We start from the raw sequence: 24664 nt of genomic DNA on the forward strand, positions 1-24664 counted from the left end.
GAGACCCTTAGGCATAAAGGTTAATGATTTACAGTAGCTTGTACAGCACTGAGCACAAAGCAGTATCAATAAATACTTGTTGATCAGACTGGGCCCTTTTCCCCACAGCACTAAAATGTGGGTTTTGCTAGGTATCCACAATAAAAATGTGTTGTGAAAGGTCTACCAGGAAAGATCAGGATAGGCTCTGTGCTCAAGTCTTTTAGTCACTGACGAGCCCCCTCTTAGAAGTGGGAATGAATAAGCATGGGGATTTTTTAAGAGTTAAGCATTATGCTAATCACTTTATGGCGATATTTCCCAAAGTCTGTTATCTTTAGGTGCTTATAAAAATGCTACTTCTGATCACCATTCTAAACCTACTGAATTACCATGGCTGGGGATATCCTAGAAAATATAATTTTAAATCTTTATCCCAGGTCATTCTTTGGGGAAATAAAATATAAAAACCTTTGCTTTATATAATTCTCATCTAATATTTAGAAAACTTTGAAGGGTATGTATGATGATCCCCATTTTAAAGATGAGGAAAGTGATAATCAGGGAGGTGGTAGGTATTATAGAGACCTCATTCCATCGTGGTCACTTCCTTGAGGAATTTTCCACTGTGATATTGGCCAATGGCTGAGGGCAGAACAGGCCAGGGGAAGCCAGAGAAAGGTTCTGTTTGGACACACGAGTCTTTATTTGCTTGTGTCACCTGTCCTAGGGACCCAGTGATAGGAACTGCAGAGCTAGTTCCAACTTTTGGCCAAGATAATGTCAACTTGTAAGACCCATGACAAGTGATTCAGCCCCTCAAAATTTCAGTGTCCTGCTCTATAAAATGGAAAGAATGGTATCTTCTTCACATGATTGCCAAGAAAACTGAATGACATCATGAAAGTAAAGTGCCTAGTGTGGTGCCTTGTATCAGTAGATGCTCAATTAAATGTTAGCTGTTTCTACCACAAAACCCAGCAGAGAGCAGCTCTTCAGGGACATCTCCAACCACCATCACCGTGTCCTTGGACCCTTGATTCAACCACTTCCTTCCTTGTGCTATTTCTGTACCATCTACTGGCTTCTATTTTATTTTTTGCACCATATGTAAATAATCTGTTTACAATATCTGTCTCCCTCTTCCAACTGTGAGATCTTGAGGACAAGGACAGACATGCATTTTGTAACCTTGGCCCTTAAATCAGTCAGTTCCCAAAAGTTTATGTGAATGGCTTAATTTCTGAATGACCAACTGAATATCTGAATGACTAACTGACTTAAGAACGAGCGAATAATGTATAAATAACTGCACATATGAAAAATAAATGTGGAAGTAAATACATGAGAGAATTAATGAGTAAATAAATGAGAGATGAATAAAGAAATTCAAGAAATCAGTGATTGCATTAGTGCAGGGTGTGTGTGTGCGTGTGTGTGTGTGTGAATGAGTGAATAAGCAAATGAATGAATGAAAATCACATTGCAATCACTCTCTCATCTTTTGTCCTGAGCCTTCTGTTCTCATCCATGTGGTCGGAGTCAACTGGCCGTGCTAAACGGGTGTGTGAAAGGAATTTCTCTAAGTGCCTGTTAAAATTCTTGGCAATTCAAAGGTGACAATGCTTTAATTTCAGGGTAATGCTACAGCTTTATGACTTAGCAGTTTTATTTAATGGCCCAATTTAGCAGGAGATTATGCCGTCTGCCACTAGCCCAGAGAGACCACTTTAACACTCATGCATTCAACACAAGCAGATCTGCTCCCTGGCTCCACCTAAGAGACCAGTCTGCTGGAATCCCTATGAGGTCACCACACCTTGATGGATGGATAGCATAAGCTATCAAACAGGGAAACAGATACTTCAAACAAAAGGCTTCCTTCCTCTAACCTGTTGAATTGCCATTCATCTTCAGCCTAAAACGGAAAACAATTTCTGGAGAGCAAATTGTCCCTCTGAAACATAAGCAACAATATAAGTATTAGTCCAACTGATTAAACTGCTAGTGAGCCACAGCACATACGTCACCCATGAGTGAGTCTCAAGCAGGAAATGGTGCTTGTGTTACCCAGGAACGGCGACACAGCTTGTGGGCTCCCTCCCAGGATGAGCTGAGCCTAATGTCTAGAGACACAGTGGACATGTTTCCTAGGGAAGGGAAATGAAGAAAAGGGGAAAGGCCTATGGTTCCTACACTATCCGCTTTGTGTCAGTCACACTCTGCCATTCTTCAAAATGTTAGCTCATTTAATTGCGTACATACGAATCATAAATTCTGTTATCATCACCCTTCATATACAGACAAAGGAACTGAGATACAAAGATTAAGGGCCTTGCACATGGTCCCAAGACAATAATTATAATAGATATTAATTATAATAATTTGAAGGATGTAATAAATACCAGGAATTGTTCTAAGACTTTTAATTAATGCATATGAACTCACTTACCCTCATAACCATGACTTTCAAAATTGTGAGCCATGATTAAGGAGCCTGGAATTTGCACAGGTAGAAGAAGGGTTTGGGGAAAGGCACAGTTAGACCTGTATTTTCTTTTCTTTTCTTTTATTTAAGATTTATTTATTTATTTATTTATTTGAGAGAGAGAGAATGAGAGAAAGAGAAAGAGCATGAGTGGAGAAAAGTCAGCAGGAGAAACAGACTCCCTACTGAGCAGGGAGCCCAATGCGGGACTCCAGGATTGTGACCTGAGCTGAAGGCAGTCGCTCAACCAACTGAGCCACCCAGGCGCCCCTAGACCTGTATTTTCAAAAGACCTCTCTACCTGTAGGAGGAACATGAATCAGAGTGGGGAAGGCTGAGGACTCGGGTGTTGTTGTTTTGTTTTGTTTTGTACAACAAGGACAAGGGATTATAAACACTGTAGACTTGGGGGGACCATATCTTAATCATTTTTACATTCTCAGTGCCTCATCAGTGGCTGGCCCAAGCAGACCAGCAAGGCATACTGATTTAAATAAGAGGAAAGAGTGCTTCTTAGGCTTTAGTATCCTCTGGTAAGACAGAACGCACCTGACAAAGGAACAGTTTTAGGTTTGATGGCTGTAATTGGAATCCCATTTCTGTAACTTATTAACCTTATTAACATATTTGCAAAGTAAAAATAATTCCAGGTACTTCCCAGCAATGTGTCATTTTTTTTTAAAGATTTTATTTATTTACTTGACAGACAGAGATCATAAGTAGGCAGAGAAGCAGGCAGAGAGAGAGGAGGAAACAGGCTCCGCTGAGCAGAGAGCCCAATGTGGAGCTTGATCCCAGAACCCTGGGATCATGACCTGAGCTGAAGGCAGAGGCTTTAACCCACTGAGCCAGCCACCCAGGCACACTTTAGAGTGATGTGTCTATGTGTCTCGAATTAACCCAGTACCCAGAAGATATCCAGCACAACAGTATGTAGTCCATAATCAAATGACAAGATTTGGCAACCATTCCTCTGCAATGATGGCTATCTAACATATGATTAAAGGCAAGCTTAAGAATTTGAGCCTCAATTGCTCTTGCAGAAGACTTTGGCAGGGAAGTTAATTCTTCCTTTTTGTGCTGTGTATGTGTGCTTATGTCCGTGTGTGCGTGTGTGTGCGTGTGTGTGTGTGTGTGTGTGTGTGTGTTTGGGAAATGCAGTGTTTGGGCTAGAAGCCAGCAGGGGGATGCCAATAAGAGGTATGAGGATGGAACTTTATTACAGATGTGCAAGACAGCAACAACTGAATTCTTCTTCTCCTTGGTGTAAAATACAGCTGCCAAAAATTAACAGCATACTAAGAAACTCAGCGAGAGATAAATGTGCTATAAGTTGGTTCCATGCAATGTCATGATGTCATGGATAACTCATACACTGACAGACCTTTGTGCAGCCCATACACAAACTGTAAACTCACAAACATTGTTTTAGCTTTGAAAGCAAGGCTGTTAGAGCCAACTGAATGGACACGTTTCTTTCTTTCCATCAATAGTCTGGATAATAATCTATTACCTGCAAACACACTGCACAATTATGTGCAGGAATATTAGAGAGACTTCAATTGCAGCTTCTCTACCTACTCCATTATGCATGCTTTGATGAGTTTTAATGAAAACAGAGCCTACTGCCAAAGAAGGGACAAACAGAGCATCATAATAACAAGAGTGATAAGATACGGGGACTTGCAAGGTGGTTTGCAAATGGATTATGAGCTGTTTGAGAATGAAAAACAAGTTTTGCTTTAGAAATTTGATGAAACATTCCTTGTAAACTCCTTGAAATGCCTGATGATAGCTGTATAGGTCTAGATACACAAAATTGGGTTGGTATCCATCAAGAGAGAAAATAAATGTATTTTTTTTAGTGCTTCTAAACAAACAGTTTTGCATACCAATATGAAATTCTTCTGTGCAGAGGAAAAACACTGTAAGGCTGGGAAACATCTTTGAACATGGTGACAAGATGAACTGTTAACATTAAAAATGGCAAAATAGAAACTGTGTAAAGTAAGCTTAAATGTCAAGTTCTAAGGAATATCTTGTCAGAATGCCCCATTTTTTAATTCTGATTTATCAATACTAGAAGTTTCCCCTCACAAATGCTCCCTTGAGGCTCCTAGAACCTCAGAAATCTCACGGCACCTGCAGAAGGAGCACAGACTTTATTTCTGGCAAAAGGAGACAACTATATTTCACAGCTAGGATGATTACACAGTTATCTTCTATACTAGGACAAGCAGTGAGAGAGAATGAGGACATAATTAATAATCAAATCAGGGTGTTTGGTTACCCAATTTCATGACCATTTGCTCTTGGGGGCTGGGAAGTTTGCATATATATTCTAACCCTCACATTAATTGTAAAGGCAGCTATTTTTAACATTTTCACTTCTTGATTTCACTGATAAGGAAACCAAGATCCGGAAATGCTAAATGACCTGTCCAAGGTCACGTAGCTGGAATGTGCCAGTACTAGAATCTGAATTCCAATGTGAATCCAAAACATGTGGTATTCCCACTGGTCATTCCTGTGTTTGAGGAAAAGAAGGGATTTGGGGAAGGCCATTAATGGGAACTCTTAAAGGCTATGGGGAACATGTGGGCACTTGCATTCTTGGATTTGTGGAAGACATAGCATGTAGTGGAAATGTCTCAAACCCAGTTAAATCAGATGTTGAGGCAGTAGCCACAGTTCCAAACTGCTCTTGATTTAATGGGATTAATCTAAGATAAATTAGCAAGATTGGGAAGAAAAAAAGGGGAAAGGTATTAATTAATCTTTAATTTGGCTGGGATTTTTCAGCGTTCCATTTACACTGAACTCATTGGAGCATACATAAAGCAGATTCAGGATTCATTACATTCTGTCCCTCATTTTCCATTAAGGAGCTCAAAGATCCATGGGAACACACAAGTAAACACTAGTGGGTTACAATGAAGTATGATTGGTGTCACGGCAGAAGTACACAGAGAGGAGAGGAGAGCACAGAACAAGAATACCTAAACTATAGGTACTCCAAATTTATTAGGCCCAGCTGTCTAGAGAAAAAGAGCCAACGGGATGTGAGTGTAATTATCTACCCAGACCTATATCTATCTAAGTCTATCTTCTGTTTCTCAATCAATCAACTGATCAGTTTCAAGAAATTGGGTCACAAGATCATGGAGGGTTTTTAAGTCCAATGCCTGCAGGGTAAACCAGAAAGCAAGAGACTTGGCAAAGAGCTGCAGTTGGAGTCTAAAGGCTATCTGCTGGCAGAATTTCTTTCTGCTTGGTAGAGATCAGGCTCTTTTCTACCAAGCCCTTGAATTTATCAGTTGAGGCCCATCCATGTTTTGGAGGATAATTTGCTTTACTCACAGTTCACTGATTTAAATGTTAATCTCATCCAAAAACAAAACAAAACAAAACAACATCAACAACCAAAAAAACACCCTCACTGAAATATTAGTGATAATTTTTGACCAAATATCTGGGTATCATGGTCCAGCCACGTTGAAACGTAAAATTAACCACTGTACTGAGGGAAGCAGGAAATACCTGAAAAGACTCATTCTCCTATTTTAAACCCCAATTTCCTGCACAGATTCCTCAAGGTTTCACTAATTTCAACTACTTTCTGTGCCCTGGTCTTTCTCTATTCCTATCTTCTCCTTTATATTGATCCCAGTGCCTGCAACTCCCTCACTTCCTTATAGCCTCCAACTCACTCTGCAAGCCCAACTTGAATTTTCTTCCAGGAACCTAATGCTGAGTCCTCCTGGATTTCTTGTTGTCTTAAATGCACTCTCCCCTACTAGCCCAATTATATTGACATAGCTAAGGATGACCACAAACGTCACATCATTGCTAAAATTATCCACACCCAGTCTAGGAGATTTTTACAACCAACTAGTGGCACAGGGCCCAGGTGTGCCCTTTACCAAAACATTGTGTTTTAGTATGCCATGCCATGGTTTCCCTTAGTGGTCTCTGTGTCTCTCAGTTATTCACCAACTGATTGACTTACCAACTTTTAGTTTGTTAGCTTTCTTTGTCTTTTGTTCAGCTTGTGTTTCTCACATTCATCTTTTTTAAAAGATTTTATTTATTTGAGAGTGAGAGATAAAGTGGGAGGAAGGGCAGAGGGATAGGGGGAGGGGCATTACCAAGCAGACCCCATTCTGAACTTGGAACCAATTGTGTAGCTTGATCCTATTACTCTGAGATCAATGTAAGGTGCATTAGATCAATACCTGAGCTGATATCAAGTCGGATATTCAGCCGACTAAGCCACTCAAGCACCCCTCTTGCATTCTTCTTAACCTCACTCCCATATAACCTGCAAAGGGATGTATTTCTGCTTCAGTTTGGAATCTATTGAACAAATCCATGCTTCATATATTTGCATGCTTTGGGGATTTCACTGATAGCTCCTGCCTCACCACCATCCTTGCTCCTTGATGAATTCTAATCATTTTTTCCCCCAGACTTTTTTGCACAGTTCTTTAAACAGGCTAACACTGATATTTTCCATTTGCCCCCAGCCAATGCACTCTCCATCTGCCTGCTGCCTTCTCTGTGCCCAGGAAGACTGATGAGAAACATTATATAAACAATTGCTCTTGCCTTCTGAATTCTAGCTGGGTTTGCTCAGTGAAGAAATAGGGAAGAGACTGGAAGGAACAAGGAGAGATGGAGCATTCCCCAAGCGCCTAGTTGGCTATTCCCCTACAGGAGGTCATAGTTCTCACAAGGCATGGCTTCTCCACATGCTGCCCTCCTTCTCACTCTGGTAACACTCCCTCCCTTCACCTTTATGCGCATGATGGTGGGAACAACCCCTCTGTTACTAGCTCTTCTCTGTAGTCCTCTTCCCATAATTTCCTGTTGTAGGCACACACTTTTGTAAACAGTCTCTAATTTGAGCAAGGCCTATAAGTGGTCTGCTGTCCTCAAGATAAGAGAACAGTGTTAAAGCCTATGCATGATATGACCATGGCATCTTCTGACTAGTGCTCAGAAAGTGGTTCATCTTTCATTCAGAGACAGTTAACTAGTCTGCATGTTCAGCAAGTGTCTATGATAAAACATTCCTTCTTTTCCCCAGAATTGACTTAGTAGATTTCCTTGCTTTGAAACTATAGTTTGGATTATGGACCTTCAACAGCTTTTGCTTGCCCCTACTCAAGAAAATGTGATCCTTTTCTACTCATTCAGCTTGATGAGTTCCTCAGTGTTCTAAACTCCAACTCATCTTGGTGAGTTTGTTGGTCCCCATAAATATGCAGGCTTAGGGGACCTTTGGAATTTGTTCCTGACATTCATTTGCTCTTCCTGAAAGTGCTCTCCTTTGCCCTTTTTTCTGGGCAACTCCTACTCCCCACCTAGATCTTAGATCAAAAGCCCTTCCACTGTGCAGGAGGCTGGATTAGCTGTCCCTCCAGTGGACTCCCAGAACACTGTACACACCCTGTCGTGATCCTTATAATTGCTGTTGTTGCTTCTCCATGATTAACTTCTGAAGGAGACTGAAATGATACACTTATGGATTGAATTCTGTCCAAAAGGATGTGTGGAAGTACTAACCCTTGACACCTGTGAACATGACTTTAGTTGGCAATAGGTTCCTTGCAAATGTAATCAATTAAGATGAAATCAATTTAGGGTGGATCATAATCCAATATGACTGATATCCTTACAAGAAGAGAAGAAACAGACACATGAAAGGAGAAGGCTAAGTGTGACTCTTTCCTATGGAAGCCGGGTGACAATCTGGGGAGGCAGTCACTGAAGTGCTGCTGCTAAGGCCTAGGAATGCCCAAGGTTAGGCAAGCCAGCAGAAGCCAGAAAAGGCAAGGGAGAATTCCCCCCTACAGGGTACACAGGTAGTGTGTGTCCCTGTGGCACCTCGATGTTGGACTTCCAGCCTCCAGAACGGTGACACATATACTTCTAGGTATTTTTATGTCACTCAATTTGTTATAGCAGCCTGGAGAAACTAATGCAGATGCTATTTTGTATCCTTCGCAGTCTGCAAAGTGCCTGAAATGTGTAAACTTATATTGGGCTGAATGGAATAGTAAATCATATATAGAGATGTTAGAAGTAGGCCAACTCTGCACTCCTGCAGAAACTTTTTATCTTCCTCATCCATAATTTCATTCAACACTCCACAGTGGGTTTTCCCTCTCTCCTACCCGCTAGTGCTGTGGTGAACCAACTCAGAACAACAGGCACACGGTCAAAATGTGTAGAGGTTCAGATTCGGTCCACTTTATAAATAAGCCTAATTACCCCCCTTAGGTTACTTCCATGAATTGGCATATTGTCCCCATGCAGAGATCACACTGCTTTCCAGTGAATGGGGCCATTGCTTTGTGAATATGTGGAGAGCTCATCTTCCCAAGATCACCCGGTGCTAAGTAAGATGCACAGGCATAAATCCCCAGGGAGGAATAAGGTGCCACCTAGAATAAAAGAATGTGTCCCCCCAGGGCACATTGAGAAGACAGATGCAGTTGTGATTCAAATTTACTGTTTTCTGATCTAAAAACCTGTCCTTTACCCTCATGATACCTATTTGCAGGTGTGTGTAGATTTATTAGGAGAAACATCTTCTTTTCTGTCAAATCTCAAATGATCTCTAAAGGAATGCTAAATGAGGAAGGCCTGTGAGACCACCTGGCACCAGGTCCTTATTTTAGGATCCCAGGTCTTATTTATGTGCAACTAGGCAAGGGGCACTCAGCTGACTGGCACAAGGTGCAGAGAGAGAATCCAGGTCCCCTGCCGTTTGGAGCCATTTACACTCTCTGTGTGATTACCCCAGTGATGTTGCTCAAAAGTGCAGAGAACAGCAACTTTGTGTTTTCAGAAACTGGAGTTAAACACAGAACAAGTCACTCTCCCACCCCACTGCACACTGTTCTGTTCCCTCAGTTCCGATTGTCCATTCCCTTTCTCCCTCCTTCTCTCTCTTCCCTGGGTCACTTTGTTATACCTACACTGGTGTCACAAGTCACTCCTATTTAAGAACAAGTAACAATTATAAATACAAAAATATGTGTTTGATCATCATGATGTTTATGTATTAAAATGAGTGTCAGTTAAATATGAGAATTATGAAATTTAGCCTGTACAGAAGGTTTGTTTTTATTTTTATAGTTCTTCTAGAAAAACAAAAACAAATCAAAAGCAAAACCGATGCTCCACAACTACATGTAACCAAAACAGCATATGTAAAAGAAATCCCCAGTCATGTATTACCAAGCCTATGAAGTCCAGGACAAGATTCCAAGCTCCCCATTCTTTCAGTATCACATCAGCAAAATAGCAAATTTAAATACACGTAAGCATTCCTCTTTAGCCATTCCTGGACAAAATATCATACATAAGCCTGAAAGGTAGTCTTTTTAAAGTGGCAGGAAGCGCCATGTAAATGAGACCTATGAATCAATTATACCCTCGTCACTGTGCTTATATTATTTTGAAGAGTTTAATAATTTAAGGCCGATTTAATGTATATATTTGATCTCAAAATATATTTTAATGACATAAGGGCAAGTCTATGCTTATCTATTAAATTCATGATTTTAAAATATATATTTAGAAATACGGGCACCTGGGTAGCTCAGTGGGTTAAGCCTTTGCCTTTGGCTCAGGTCATGTTCTCAGCGTTCAGGAATCAAGCCCCACATCAGGCTCTCTGCTTAGTGGGGAGCCTGCTTTGTCCTCTCTCTCTGCCTGCTGCCCTGCCTACTTGTTATCTCTCTCTTTCTCTCTCTGTCCAATAAATAAACAAACAAACAAATAAATAAATAAAACCTTAAAAAAACACACACACACATAAAAAATAAATAAATAAAAATATATGCACTCATAGAAGAGACACACATACACATTCACAGAAAAAAAAAAATCCCAAGGAAATCCATATAATAAAATAACAGTAGTAATCTGTCGATTGTGGTTTAAAGGTGACTTTAACAATCTCTTCAGATCTTGCTTTTTTCGTTAAATTTTCTATAATTAATATTGACTTATTTTATAACAAAAGCAAAACATAAGCAATGCAAAGTACCCAATTAATCTTTGAGTGATATAAATTATTACTGCACCAGAAGGTTTTCTTTGCTTCCTGAGTCTTGACTATTAGTCCCAGTATTTATTACTTTGAGCAAGTCATGAAAATCTCATATTCTCTTTCTTTCTATGTAAGATAGAGATAAAAATATCTACCTCAGGCTTTTATTGTGAGGAGTGCAAGAGATGGTATTTGTAAATCTCAGTTCAGCTCCCAAAGTGGGTAACAGGGCATTTACTGAATTTGAATTTCTTAAACTAGAAAATCTAAATTGTTAACAAGAATCACTGGAGTTCCGTGTATTAATTCCATCTTGAAAATACTCAAGATACACAGAGAAAATTAGTTCTTCACCCATAGGTTAACACTACAGTTTACTATAACATAATTTCTAATTATGATATAGGGAAGTTGAAAAGCAGCCAGCACATATGCAATTTGGAGAGATGAATTATTAAGGAAATGCAATGAAATGCATCTAATTCTGTGTAACTAACATATTCTACAGAAGAAGTGTGGTTGTTTGTATCCAGAAGAACAAATCGGTAAGTGCCCGTAATCACCAGTTTTGAAATGCTTTTTTTGCTTTTCTACCTGCGATATTGCATGACATTTTCCCTGCTACTACGGCCTCACAAATGAGAGTGGCTGTGTCTTAATTCTCTGCGTGTCTTCAGTGCCCCGGGCACCCTGTGGCTACAGAAAGAGCTTGGTGAATGTGCTTGCCTTGTTGCAAGGAAGCCTGAGGACTCAATGAGTCTTAATACCCTCCTTACTTTTCTGCTTTATTACATGATTCTGTTGTCATTTCTAAAGGCCAGTGCTTGAAACAAACACACAAAAATGTGTATGTGCTAATTAATGACACTCACAATGGAGAGGGTACTTGCACTGCTGTATTTTTAAGGAACTATTACATCAGGTTTTGGCTTTGAAGAATTATTTTTCAGAATAATTTAGTGATCGTATATTGTTTCTAAATCCATGCAATAATTAATTCTTACTATGTCTTTGTGCACTTTAGAAAGGAGTGGCCAGGAAAATGCAAATAGCTCACTTTTCTTACTAAGCATCTATTGGATAAGTAGCCTGGCCAATTCCTCTGATATTCATGATTGTGTCTCATTTTCAACTCTGGGAGGAAGGAACTACTTTTCCCATTTCACTGATGAACAGCTGAAGCTCAGAGAGCATATCTGATTCACACCATCCTCAGGGCCAGACACGAATCATACTTTCCCACTCCCTGAGTCAGGGCTCCTTATTGATTTTGAGTTTTGTTTTTTTGTTTGTTTAGTTTTAAAAGAGTTTTAAGAGAGAAAACGTCCTTGGCAAGTTCTAAAGAAAATACCTCAGAGTTAATTCTTGATTTGACGGAGTGTGATCAAGACCATTAACTTCCTCTCTCATGAAGGTAACCCAGCTGTTAATGTCTACTACTTACTTAAATACCACCCCCCATCACAGAAATTGGTTCTCTAATTTTTTATTTATGAATGTCTTCTTCCTGTTGTCTTCCCTTTGCTTTGTACCATCCCATAGCTAGGTTAAGTATGAATGGGGTTTCTGATCCTTACCTGTGATGTTGCAATACACTTGGAGGGGTCCCAGTGGCCCACTGCCATCAGAGTCGATGTAGAAGAAACCAGCTGTGTTCCCTTGGTGCCTGTACACCTCACAGGATTGCTCGTAGAGGGCTGAAAAGAAACAAAGACAGCAGACATGAAGCTTTGCTTGGTTCTGGATATCACTCTGGAGGGATCAGTAACTCCTACTAATCGCTTACTTTCACTATTGATTCCACCCCCTTCTATAGCCTTCATTTCCCACTCCCCTTACCCAGGTCTTAGCAATCCAGTCTCCCAATACTTGGTGGAGTCACACATCCATTCCTCCTAGCATCCATTCTTCTGAATCACTCAGATGTTAGTTCCTCCAAAAAGTCTCCCCTTCTGTCAATTTTGGCCCTTTTCTCTGCTGACGTATGAGCCCTTACTCTGTACCCACAGAGTGTAATGAGCTAGGATCATCATATGCTGTTCTGTCCCCAACAGTGGTCACGGAAACTGTAAGAGCAATGGCCCTGTGCTATGTGATGCTGTGTTCCAACACCTGGCACAATGCCACATTCAGAGAAGTTCAAAAATGTTTGATGAATGGATGAAGACTGAATGAATATATATGATCATGACTTTTTTATTAATAAAATAAAATGACATTATCTTACTTCTCTATATCCAGAGCTCAATACAGTACCTAAAACAGAGCAGGTGTCCAACTAAGTTGAGTCTATTTGACTTAACAATATTCATTGTGTTTCTAACATGTGTCAATAGTGTGGTTGCCACCTGACAACAGACCATGAGTGAGGCAATCACTCTGTGCCACAGAAAGCTCACGGCCTGGCTGTAGCCACACAGGTGGTTATGTGCACAGAAAGAGACAGACATGGGTGCCTTGAGATAGGGTACTTTGACCGATATGCAGATATGAGAAATTTATAAATCTCATTACAGTAACATGAATGAATTTGGTGACGTGTAAAGGAGGCATCTGCTGTCTCATGCATGAGAATGTAGAATGTCATCTGATGTTTTAGACAAAATGGTATAGCTCAGAGCAGCAAGTACATATCCAATTATGTCATTCCCCCATGCTTAAAACACTTCAATGGCTCCCAAAGACTTTAAAGATATAGCACCAACTCCTCACCTTAGCCAACATGCCCCTGTGACTAATGCCCCATCCCAAAAATATGAAGCCGCACTTTGTCATGATCAAGTGTAAGGGGTGCCTCAGATAATTCATTACCAATAAAGTTCTAAAGCTTGAGAGGGTTTGACTTTTTCATAAATTAGAGTGAATTCAAGGTTATCTGTGTACTCCTATAATTCTCTCTTGCAGTCATGCACACTTTCTGAACCAGAGGCTATAGTTTGCATCACAGATACAAAGCATAACATATAGCTCATTTCTGTTTGCTCAAACCTGACACACCTGGGTGCGTACCAAACATAAGAGAGTCAGCTCTTATGTGCGTTATCCCTCTCACCACCCCTTCATTTCCAAGATGGTGGCGGTGTGAAAGGAGGTGCTGCTTTCACATGCAGAGTAAATACCACACAGGCAACAATGTGGGGGTTACATAGTGGTTAATAACTGTGAGCCCTGAAATCAGGCTACCACTTACACTCACTTATGGGAACTGGGAGAAGCCACTTCTCCTGTGGTACACAACCTCTAAGATAACTCATCTTGAATTCATATTTTGTTCCTGAAGTTCATCAACTTGAGTGTAGGCTAGACTTATGGATGTGCCTCTAACAGATTATGACAGAGGTAATAGATGTCATTTCCAAGACTAGATTTTAAAAAGGTGATGGCTTCCATCTTGAGTGTTGCTAGATTACTTGCTGTCAGAGAAGCCAACTGCTCTGGTCTGAGGCTGCTGTAGGAAGAGGTCCACATGAATGAGCTTGGAGGCTTCTGGGTATGCCATGTGAGTGAGCTCTGAAGCAGACTGCCACAGTCAAACACCAACATGACTGCAGTATTAGCTAACATCTTAATTGCAACTCCAGGAGAGATTGAACCAGAAACACCCAGCTAAATTTCAAGAACCCAGGGAAAATATGAGGTAATAATATGTTGTTTTCAGATGTCAAGTTTTGTTATAAGTCATTATGTAGCAATACATAGTTAATAAACTCTCAAATAATTAATTTTATCATGGGGCTATAAGTATAAAAAAGAGCCTACCTTATACAACTAGTAAGGATTCAAAGAGATACTCAAGATAATCCCAAGGATCCTTATGAAAAACCAACAAGTCCTACCTCCTGCAAAGATGATGACTTTTAGTTCTTAGTTCATTCTTTTGGTATTAACTATTTGTATCTCTGAATAGCATGTCCAAACTGCTACTTCTTGATTTTTTTTTCATTTATATAGGTTATGTTTTTTACTTATCAACACAAAGATAATAATTTGGCTTTTACTTAACCCCCCACATTCAAAGAACTTTCTATCCCCCATACCTCAAATATAGTTGCATTATAATTTTAGTTTGATTAGTGGTTACTGTTTACAGTGATGTGACAACATCCAAGCCATTCACAAATAACAAATCTTACAATGTGATTAATTTTCCTTTTATGAAACAAATGTAATTTTTCTCATAATTAATAACTGCATTATTCTCCCATTTGTCTAGTTGTCTATGTATTGGTCACAAATTTAACTCCTAATTCACTACCAAATCTCTAAAATGCCTCCCAAAATATTCATGTAACAACTAATATAGATGGATACCTAAGGAGAGAAAGGAAGAATGGGGGAGAAGGGACAGAGATGAAAGTTAAAACTTTCTGGATGTTTACATTTTAAATTTTGGAGGAGGAGGGGCAAGATGGCAGAGAAGAAGAAGATCTTGTTTCAACTGGTCCCCCAAAGTGAACTAATTATCTACCAGAACACTCTGAAGACCCATGAAATCAGCCTGAGATGTAGGATTATACACTTCTGGATCTCTAAGGGGTCAGAAGACATCAGTAGAGAGGTAAAGCAGAATGGGAATGATCGGACTGATATCAGACAATAAACAGAAGGGGGAGGGAGCCACTAAAAGTGACCTACAGAAAGTAATACCCCAATAAAGAGTGCCCTGTGATTGGGGACCATGATTAACTTGGAGTCTTATTAAAAGCACTCAACAAGAGCAAAAGATATTAAGAGGCAACTGGTAGAATTGGGCTGTCACAGGCATGGGCCTAAGCCCACAGACTTAGGATGGCCACCAGTGGCAACCACCCATGCCAGAGAGTGCAGTGAAGCCTACAGGCAGTAGTCCCTGAGTCCCCAGATTTCTGCTGCTTGCACCACTACTCAGGTAGGCATACTCCTGCCAGCGCGCACTATGGAGTCTGATGTGGACACCAGCCAGTGCTCTCTAAAACAACAGCCTTTTGCATTCTGAATGTGCACTGCTTGACTGGGGTCTGAACCATGGTCCCCACCTATGCCTGACAGAACTCTGTGTGGCCACTAGCCAATGGCCTCTAAGTCCTGGTGAGAGTCTGAACACTCCCAGCCCAGGCTTAAAAACTCAGTGCACTATCTCTGGTTGGGATCTCTGGGGCTGGCAGCAACTTGCAAAACCCTGAGATCTGGATCCCCAGATCTGTTTTTTGCACATCCAGACACTTAATTGTGAAATTCATGAATGATAGTTTCAGACAGGAAGTCTTAAGCACAGCTAGGGGGAAGAGAATCCTTAAGTACAGAGGAAGGTCCATCAGAATAAGGTTAAACCTGTCCACAGAAGCATGGAAGGCCAGAAAGGGCTGGAAAGACACATTCAAGGCACTAAATGAGAAGAACATGCAGCCAAGATTACTTTATAAAGCAAGGCTGACATTCAAAATAGATGGTGAGATAAAGAGCTTCTAAGACTAGCAAGGTTTAAGAGTATGTGACCACCAAGCTGGCAGTACAAGAAATATTAATGGGGGTTCTGTAAAAGAAGAAAGAACCCAAGAGTGGCATAGAACAGAAATTTACAGAGATAATCTAAAGAAACAAGGACTTCACAGGCAACATGATGTCAATAAAAACATATCTTTCAATAATCACTTTCTATGTGAATGGCCAAAATGCTCCCATAAAACAATGCAGTGTTGCAGATTGGATAAAATGACAGGGCCCATCCATTTGCTGTCTACAAGAGACCCCTTTGGAACCCAAAGATACATCCAGACTGAAAGTGAAGGGATGGAGAAGCATATTTCATGCCAATGGACCTCAAGAGAAAGCTGGGGTAGTGATTCTTATATCAGATAAATTAGATTTTAAACTAAAAACTATAGTCAGAGATAAAGAAGGACACTACATCATTCTTAAAGTGTCTATACACCAAGATTTAACAGTTGTAAATATTTATGCCCCCAAAATGGGAGCAGCCAAATACACAAGACTGTTAATCAAGATAAAGAGTATTGATATGAATACATTAATAGTAGGGGATCTTAACATGCCACTTTCAATAATAGACAGATCATCCAGCAGAAAATCAATAAAGAAACAAGAACATTGAATGACACATTGGACTAGATGGACCTCATAGATACATATAGAACATTCCACCAGACAAGAACAGAATACTCATTCTTCTTGAGCACACAAGGAACTTTCTCCAGAATAAACCACATACTTGGTCACAAATCAGGGCTCAACTGATATGTTAAGATTGAGGCTCTTCCCTGCGTATTCTCAGACCACAGTGCTTTGAAACTGGAACTCAACCATGAGAAAAAGTATGGAAGGAATTCAAACACTTAGAAGCTAAAGACCACCCTGCTTAAGAATGTTTGGATCAACCAGGAAATCAAAGAAGAACTTAAACAATTCATGGAAGCCAATGAGAATGAAGACACATCAGTACAAAACTTATGGGATACAGCAAAGACAATCTTAAGGGGGAAATACATAGCCACCCAAACCTCACTCAAAAAAATTGAAAAATCCAGAAAACACCAGCTCTCTTTACACCTTAAAGAACTGGAGAATCAACAACAAATTAAGCCAACCTCACACACAAGAAGATAAATAATCAAGATTAGAGCAGAGATCAATGGGATAGAAACTAGAGAGACGATAGAACACATCAATGAAACTAGAAGCTGGTTTTTTGAAAGAATCAATAAGATTGATAACCTGCTGGCCAAACTAATCAGAAAGAAATAAGAGAGGACCAAAACTAATAAAATCATGAATGAAAAGGGAGAGATCATGACTAACACCAAGGAAATAGAAACAATCATTAGAAATTACTATCAATAGTTATATGCCAATAAGTCAAGCAACCTAGATGAAATGGATGCATTCCGGGAAACAGAAACTTCCAAAACTGAATCAGAAATAAACGGACAACCTGAATAGACCAATATGTAGTAACGAGATTAAAGCAGAGATCAAAAACCTCCCAAAATACAAGAATCCAGTGACTGATGAATTCCCTGGAGAATTCTACCAACATTCAAAGAAGAAATAATACCTATTCTCCTGAAGATGTTTCAAAAAATTGAAGCAGAAGGAAAACTCCAGACTCTTGATCACCAAACCAGGCAAAGACCCCACCACTTTGACAAAACAGGAAAAAGTATACAGTGGAAAAAAGACAGTCTCTTCAATAAATGGTGCTGGGAAAACTGGGCAGCTATATGTAGAGGAATGAAACTCGACCATTCTCTTACACCATACACAAAGATAAACTCAAAATGGATAAAAGACCTCAATGTGAGAGAGGAATCCATCAGAATCCTAGAGGAGAACATAGGCAGTAATCTCTTAGATATCAGCCACAGCAACTTCTTAAAAGATATGTCTCCAAAGGAAAAGGAAGCAAAAGTGAAAATAAACTTTTGGGACTTCATAAAAATCAAAAGCTTCTGCACAGCAGAGGAAACAGTCAAGAAAACAAAGAGGCAACCCATGGAATGGGAGAAGATATTTGCAAATGACAGTACAGACAAAAGGTTGATATCCAGGATCTATAAAGAACTCCTCAAACTCAACACACACAAAACAGACAATCATATCAAAAAATGGTCAGAATATATGGACAGACACTTCTCCAATGAAGACATACAAATGGCTATCAGACACATGAAAAAATGTTCATCATCATTAGTCATCAGGGAGATTCAAATTAAAACCACATTGGGATATCACCTTACACCAGTTAGAATGGCCAAAATTAGCAAGACAGGAAACAACATGTGTTGGAGGGGATGTGGAGAAAGGGGAACCCTCTTACACTGTTGGTGGGAATGCAAGTTGGTGCAGCCTCTTTGGAGAACACTGTGGAGATTCCTCAAGAAATTAAAAATAGAACTTCCCTATGACCCTGCAATTGCACTACTGGGTATTTATCCCAAAGATACAGATGTAGTGAAAAGAAGGGCCATCTGTACCCCTATGTTTATAGCAGCAATGGCCACAGTCGCCAAACTGTGGAAAGAACAAAGATGCCCTTCAACGGACGAATGGATAAGGAAGATGTGGTCCATATACACTATGGAGTATTATGCCTCCATCAGAAAGGACGAATACCCAACTTTTGAAGCAACATGGACAGGACTGGAAGAGATGATGCTGAGTGAAATAAGTCAAGCAGAGAGAGTCAATTATCATATGGTTTCACTTATTTGTAGAGCATAATAAATAGCATGGAGTACATGGGGAGATAGAGAGGAGAAGGGAGTTGGGGGAAATTGGAAGGGGAGGTGAACCATGAGAGACTATGGACTCTGAAAAACATTCTGAGGATTTTGAAGGGGCGGGGGGTGGGAGGTCAGGGTACCAGGTGGTGGGTATTATAGAGGGCATGGATTGCATGGAGCACTGGGTGTGGTAAAAAAACAATGAATACTGTTATGCTGAAAATAAATAAATAAATAAATAATATATATATATAAATAAATAATAAGAAAAAAGAAACATGTACTAGGGTAGTAGTAATAAAATCATCAGTACACAATTTGTCTTTAAAATGTCTCATAATAGAAAAGGAAGACCCATCTATATGCTACCAATAAGAGACTCATTTCCAATCTAAAGACCCATGCAGACTGAAAGTGAAGGGATGGAAAATTATGTATCATCCAAAACAATGTGAGAAGAAAGCCAGGGTAGCAATTCTCATATTAAACAAGATGACTTTAAAACAAAGACTGTAAAAAGAGACAAAAGAGGACGCTATATGATCAAAAAGAAAAAAAATCCAACAAGATAGAAAAATTGTGAATACTTACGCATCCAACATGAGAATATCCAAATACAAAAAGAGCTATTAAAGGATGGAACTGATAATAATACAGTAATAGTAGGTGACATTAACACCCTACTTACATCAATGGATAAATCATTCAAACAGAAAATCAACAAGGAAACAATAGTTTTGAATGACACATTGGACCAGATGGATCTAACAGATATATGCAGAACATAACATGCTAAAACAGCATATTCATACAAATTGTTATCAAGTGCACGTGGGACATTCTCCAGAATAGATAACATATTAGTCCATAAAACAAGTTTCAACAAATTTAAAAAGATTTAAGTCACATCTTTTCCAACTGCAATGCTATGAAACTAGAAACCAAACACAAGAAAAAACTTGCTGGGGGTGGGGGTAAATACATGGAAGTTAAATAAGTTTCTACTAAACAATGAATGGGTCAACCAAGAAATCTAAGAGGAAATCAAGAAATACATGAAGAAAAATGAAAATGAAAACACAATGTTTCAAAATCTTTGGGATACAGCAAAAGTTGGTCTAACAGGGAAGTTTATAGCAATACAATCCTGACTCAAAAAGCAAGAAAAAACTTAAATAAATGACCTCTCCTTAAACCTAAGGAAACTAAAAAAAGAACAAACAAAACCCCAAACCACTAGAGGGAAGAAAATAATAAAGATTAAGCAGAGATAAACAAAATAGAAACAAAGAAAGAAAAAGTAGAACAGATCAATGAAACCAGAAATTAGTTCTTTGAAAAGATCCACACAATTGATAAACCTTTAGCGGGACTTAGAGAAAGAAAGAGGACTCAAATAAGGAAAATAAGAAATGAAAGAGGGGAAATAACAACCAACACCACTGGGATTTAAAGGATCATTAGAAAATATCATGAAAAATTATATGCCAACAAATTGGACAACCTAGAAGAAATGGAAAAATTCCTAATAACATATAACTCCCCAAAACTGAATGAGGAATAGAAAGAGAATTTGAACAGACTCCTGACCAGCAATGAAACTGAATCCATTTTCAAAGAACTTGAAACAGAAGTCCAGGACCAGATGGCTTAAAAGGCAAATCAATCAAACACTTAAAGAATTATTAATACCTATTCTTATCAAACTATTCCAAAAAGAGAAGAGGAAGGAAGTCTTTGAAATGCATTCTATGAAGTCACCATTGACCTGATTCCAAAACAATAAAGACATAAATAAATAAATAGGCTAATATCATTGATGAACCTAGATGCAAAAATCCTCAGCAAAATATTAGCAAACTGAATCTAATAATATATTAAAAAAATCATTCACCATGATCAAGTGGGATTTATTCCTGGGATGCAAGAGTGATTCAATATTGCAAATCAATCATATCATATCAATTAAAATAAAGGATTAAAAATCATATGGTATTTTCAATAGATGCAGAAAAAGCATGCAATACACACACACACACACACACACAAAACACAAGAGCATAATTTTGGGGTATGTGAGTGGCTTAACTGGTTGAGCTTACAACTCTTGATTTCAGGGTAAGTCATAATCTCAGAGTTGTGAGATTGAGTCCCATGCCTGGCTTTGGACTTACATCGAGTCTGCTTGAGATTCTCTCTCTCCCTCTCTCTCTGCCCCTCCCCACCTGCTCACACATATATCACACATTAACAGAAACAAAACAAAAACAGGAACAACAAAAAACCTAACAAAGTATGTTTAGAGGGAATATAACTCAACATACTAAAGTCTATATGTAAAAAATCAACAGCTAATATCATGCCTAATGGGGAAAATGTGACCATTTTCTCCTAAGATCAGGAACAAGGCAAGAATGTCCATACTCACCACTTTAGTCAACATAACCATAGCAATCAGACAAGAAAAAGAAATTAAAAACATCTAAATTATTAAGGAAGAAGTAAAATTTCACTATTTGCAGAGAACATGATACTATATATAGAAAACCTTAAAGAGTTCACCTAAAAACTACTAGAACTGACAAGTAAATTTAGTAAGGTCACAGGACACAAAATCAATACACAGAAATCCATTGCATTCTTATACACTAATAATGAAGGTACAGAAAGAGAATTTTTTTTAAAAATCTCATTTATAATTTCACCAAAATAATAAAATATCTAGGAATAAATTTAACCAAAAAGGTAAAAGGCCTGTACTATGAAAAATATAAAACATTAATGAAAGAAATTGAAGACTGCACAAATACAAAGATATTCAATGCTCATGGATTAGAAGAACAAATATGGTTAAAATGTCCATAATACCCATAGCAATCTACAGATTTAATTCAGTCTCTATCAAAATACCAACAACATTTTTCACAGAACTAGAATAAACAATCCTAATATTTGTATGAAACCACAAGGACCCTGAAATAGGCAAAGCAATCTTGAAATAGAACAAAACTCTAAGTATCACAATTCCAGATTCAAGATATACTACAAAGGTGTAGTAATCAAAACAACTATGGTACCAGCACAGAAACAGACACATAGATCAATGGAATAGAACAGAAAGTTCAAAAATAAAACCAAGATTATAGCATTAATTAATCTTTGACAAATGAGGCAAGAATATAAAATGGGAAAATTCTCTCAAAAAAAAAAGTAGTGTTGGGAAAACTGAACAGCTACATCCAAAATAATGAAACTGGATCACTTTCTTACACTATACACAAAAATAAGCTCAGAATGGATTAAAGATCTAAATGTGACCTGAAACCATAAAAATCCTGGAAGAGAGCACAGACCATAATTTCTCTGACATAGGGCATAGCAAAAATTTTCTAGATAAGTCTCCTGAGGCAAAGAAAACAAAAGTAAGAATAAAGTATTCAGACCACATCAAAATTAAAAGTCTCTGTACAGCAGAGAAAATGATAAACAAAACTAAAACACAGCCTACTGAATGGGAGAAGATATTTGCAAATGATATATCTGATAAAACCAAATAATTCAATTAAAAATGGGCAGAAGACATTAAAAGACGTTTCACCAAAGAAGACAGAGATTGCCAGTAAACACATGAAAAGATGCTCAATATCAGTAATTAACAGGAAATGAAGATCAAAACTATAATGTTATATCACCTCACACCCATCAGGATGGCTAAAATAAAAAATACATAAAATAACAAATACTGGTGATAATGTAGAGAAAAAGGGACCCTCATGCACTGTTAGTGGGAATGCAAACCGATACAGCCAGTATGGTAAAACAGTATGGAATTTACTCAGAAAATTAAAAATAAAACTATCATCTGATCTAATTATTTCACTGGGTGTTTTCCAAAAGAATATTAAAACACAATTTGAAAAGATATATGCACCCCTATGTTTACTGTAGCATTACTTACATTAGCCAAATTATAGAACCCTTCCAACTGTCCATTAGTGGATGGATGGATAAAGAAGATGTAGTATTTATACACAGGGGAGTATTATTCCACCATGAAAAACAATGAAATTTTACCACTTATAACAACATGGATGGCTCTAGAAAATATAATGCTAAAAGTGAAATAAACCAGTCAAAGAAAGACAAATACCATATGATTTCATTCATATGTGCAATTTAAGAAAAAGTAATAACAACAGCAGCAAATGAACAAAGAAAAAAGAGACAACTCAAAAAACAGACTCTTAATGATATAGAGAATGAACTGCTGGTTACGAAGGGAGGCAGCTGAAGGAATGGGTGAAATAGATGAAGGGGATTAAGAGTATACTTATTGTGATGAGTACTGAGTAATGTATTGAATTGTCAAACCACTACATTGTATACCTGAATCTAATAACTAACACGATACTATTTGTCTACTATACTGGAATTAAAATTAAAAAAAAAAGAAAATGCATTGCTTCATCTTAAAAAAACAAAAGAAATGAGGTGAATAGTAACAACAAAAATCACAGCATATTAATAAACGTTGAAACTGAGTGAAAGGTACAAAGAGAACAACTGTACTATTCTATCATTTTGTGCATGTGTTTGAAAATGTGTGTCATAATAAAATTTTTCTCTGAATATTTGGGCATTTCAGGTATTCTGTGGATTTCAGTCTCTTTGAAAAATTATCTTCTGGATCTTTCTGTCCTGATACAATATGAATGGTATGGTTTCCATCTAGTGTACAGCTGTCTCCCTGGTCAAATCACCAACATGCCAGGCATTTCCCTCCTCCCCTCTTTTTTAAAGATTTACTTATTTATTACCCAGGAGTTCCACCAGGTATTTCTTCTTAAAAATGGCTTCCTAAGGGGACCTGAGTAGTTCAGTTGGTTAAGCATCCAACTCTTGATTTCAGCTCAGGTTATGATCTCAGGACCATGAGATCGACCTCTGAATCAGGCTTTGAATTGTGCATGGGACCGGCTTAGGTTTCTCTCTCTCCTTCTTCTTCTGATGCCCCCCACCACAACCCCCATTCCCTTCCTATATCCCTTTCTCTCTAAAAGAAAGAAAAATACTGGTTTTCTCACTCAGCACAATGAAATACACTCTTGAAATACACTCAAGTCATTTCATGTATCAATATTTTAATTTCTTAGTGGCTTACTATGATATGGACATACCACAATTTATTTAATATTAATCAAATGTCTATCAAATAAACTAAAGTTCATTTGTTGGGTTTTCCAGTTTAGAGGTACCTCAATTGTAGCATTAAAAAAAAAAATCCAGTGTTTTTTTCCTTTTTAAATTTTTTTTTAATAGCATGCAATTTTTTAAAGATTTTATTTATTTGGGGGGTGCATAAGAGTGAGGGAGGGGCAGAGGGTGAAGCAAGCTCCCCTCTTAGCTGGGAGGCTGATGCGGGCCTTGATCCCAGTACTCTAGAAGCAAGATCTGAACAGAAGGAAGACCCAGGCACCCCATTACCATGTTATTCTTGATTTACTGATATAATATATCTCTAATATCCCTAAGAATATTAACTATAATATAGTTTCTTTTTTGACATTTTTTTTTCTGTGTACATTGTTTCTCCAAGTAGTGTGTGTGTGTGTGTGTGTGTGTGTGTGTGTTTAGTTGTATTATTTTGTGTTTTGTTTTGGTCTCCATCTTATCAGTCAGGTTAGATTATTTTCTGGGATGTCAGATGCTTTTCTATAGTCCCCCATTAAATCAGTGGTCTCTAAAATACTGACTGCTTTCAGAAAATATCTGTAGTTTGCTCTCCATATACTTTACTATAAGTTTATCTGCTTGGACCATTTCATGGGAAACCCCTAAAGACATGTCAGTGACTTTCAATATGTTCTTTTGGTCTTAGATTCTGTGATTGAGAGGGATATTTTACATGGGATT

At 38.3% G+C, this 24664-nt stretch overlaps 1 protein-coding gene across 1 annotated transcript in view; it reads right to left on the bottom strand.

The window, feature by feature from the left end:
* The window catches only part of CNTNAP5 (contactin associated protein family member 5), an 828648-nt gene that overhangs the window by 277630 nt on the left and 526354 nt on the right, over positions 1-24664 (bottom strand). Inside the window, exon 12 of the mRNA XM_045066473.1 lies at positions 12110-12229. Within this exon, the coding sequence (XP_044922408.1) occupies positions 12110-12229 (120 nt within the window). The remainder of the gene's footprint in view (positions 1-12109; positions 12230-24664) is intronic.

This window comes from Mustela putorius, unplaced genomic scaffold (genome assembly GCF_011764305.1).
Source record: "Mustela putorius furo isolate JIRA1106 unplaced genomic scaffold, ASM1176430v1.1 tig00003867_pilon_pilon_pilon, whole genome shotgun sequence".
NCBI lineage: Eukaryota > Metazoa > Chordata > Mammalia > Carnivora > Mustelidae > Mustela > Mustela putorius.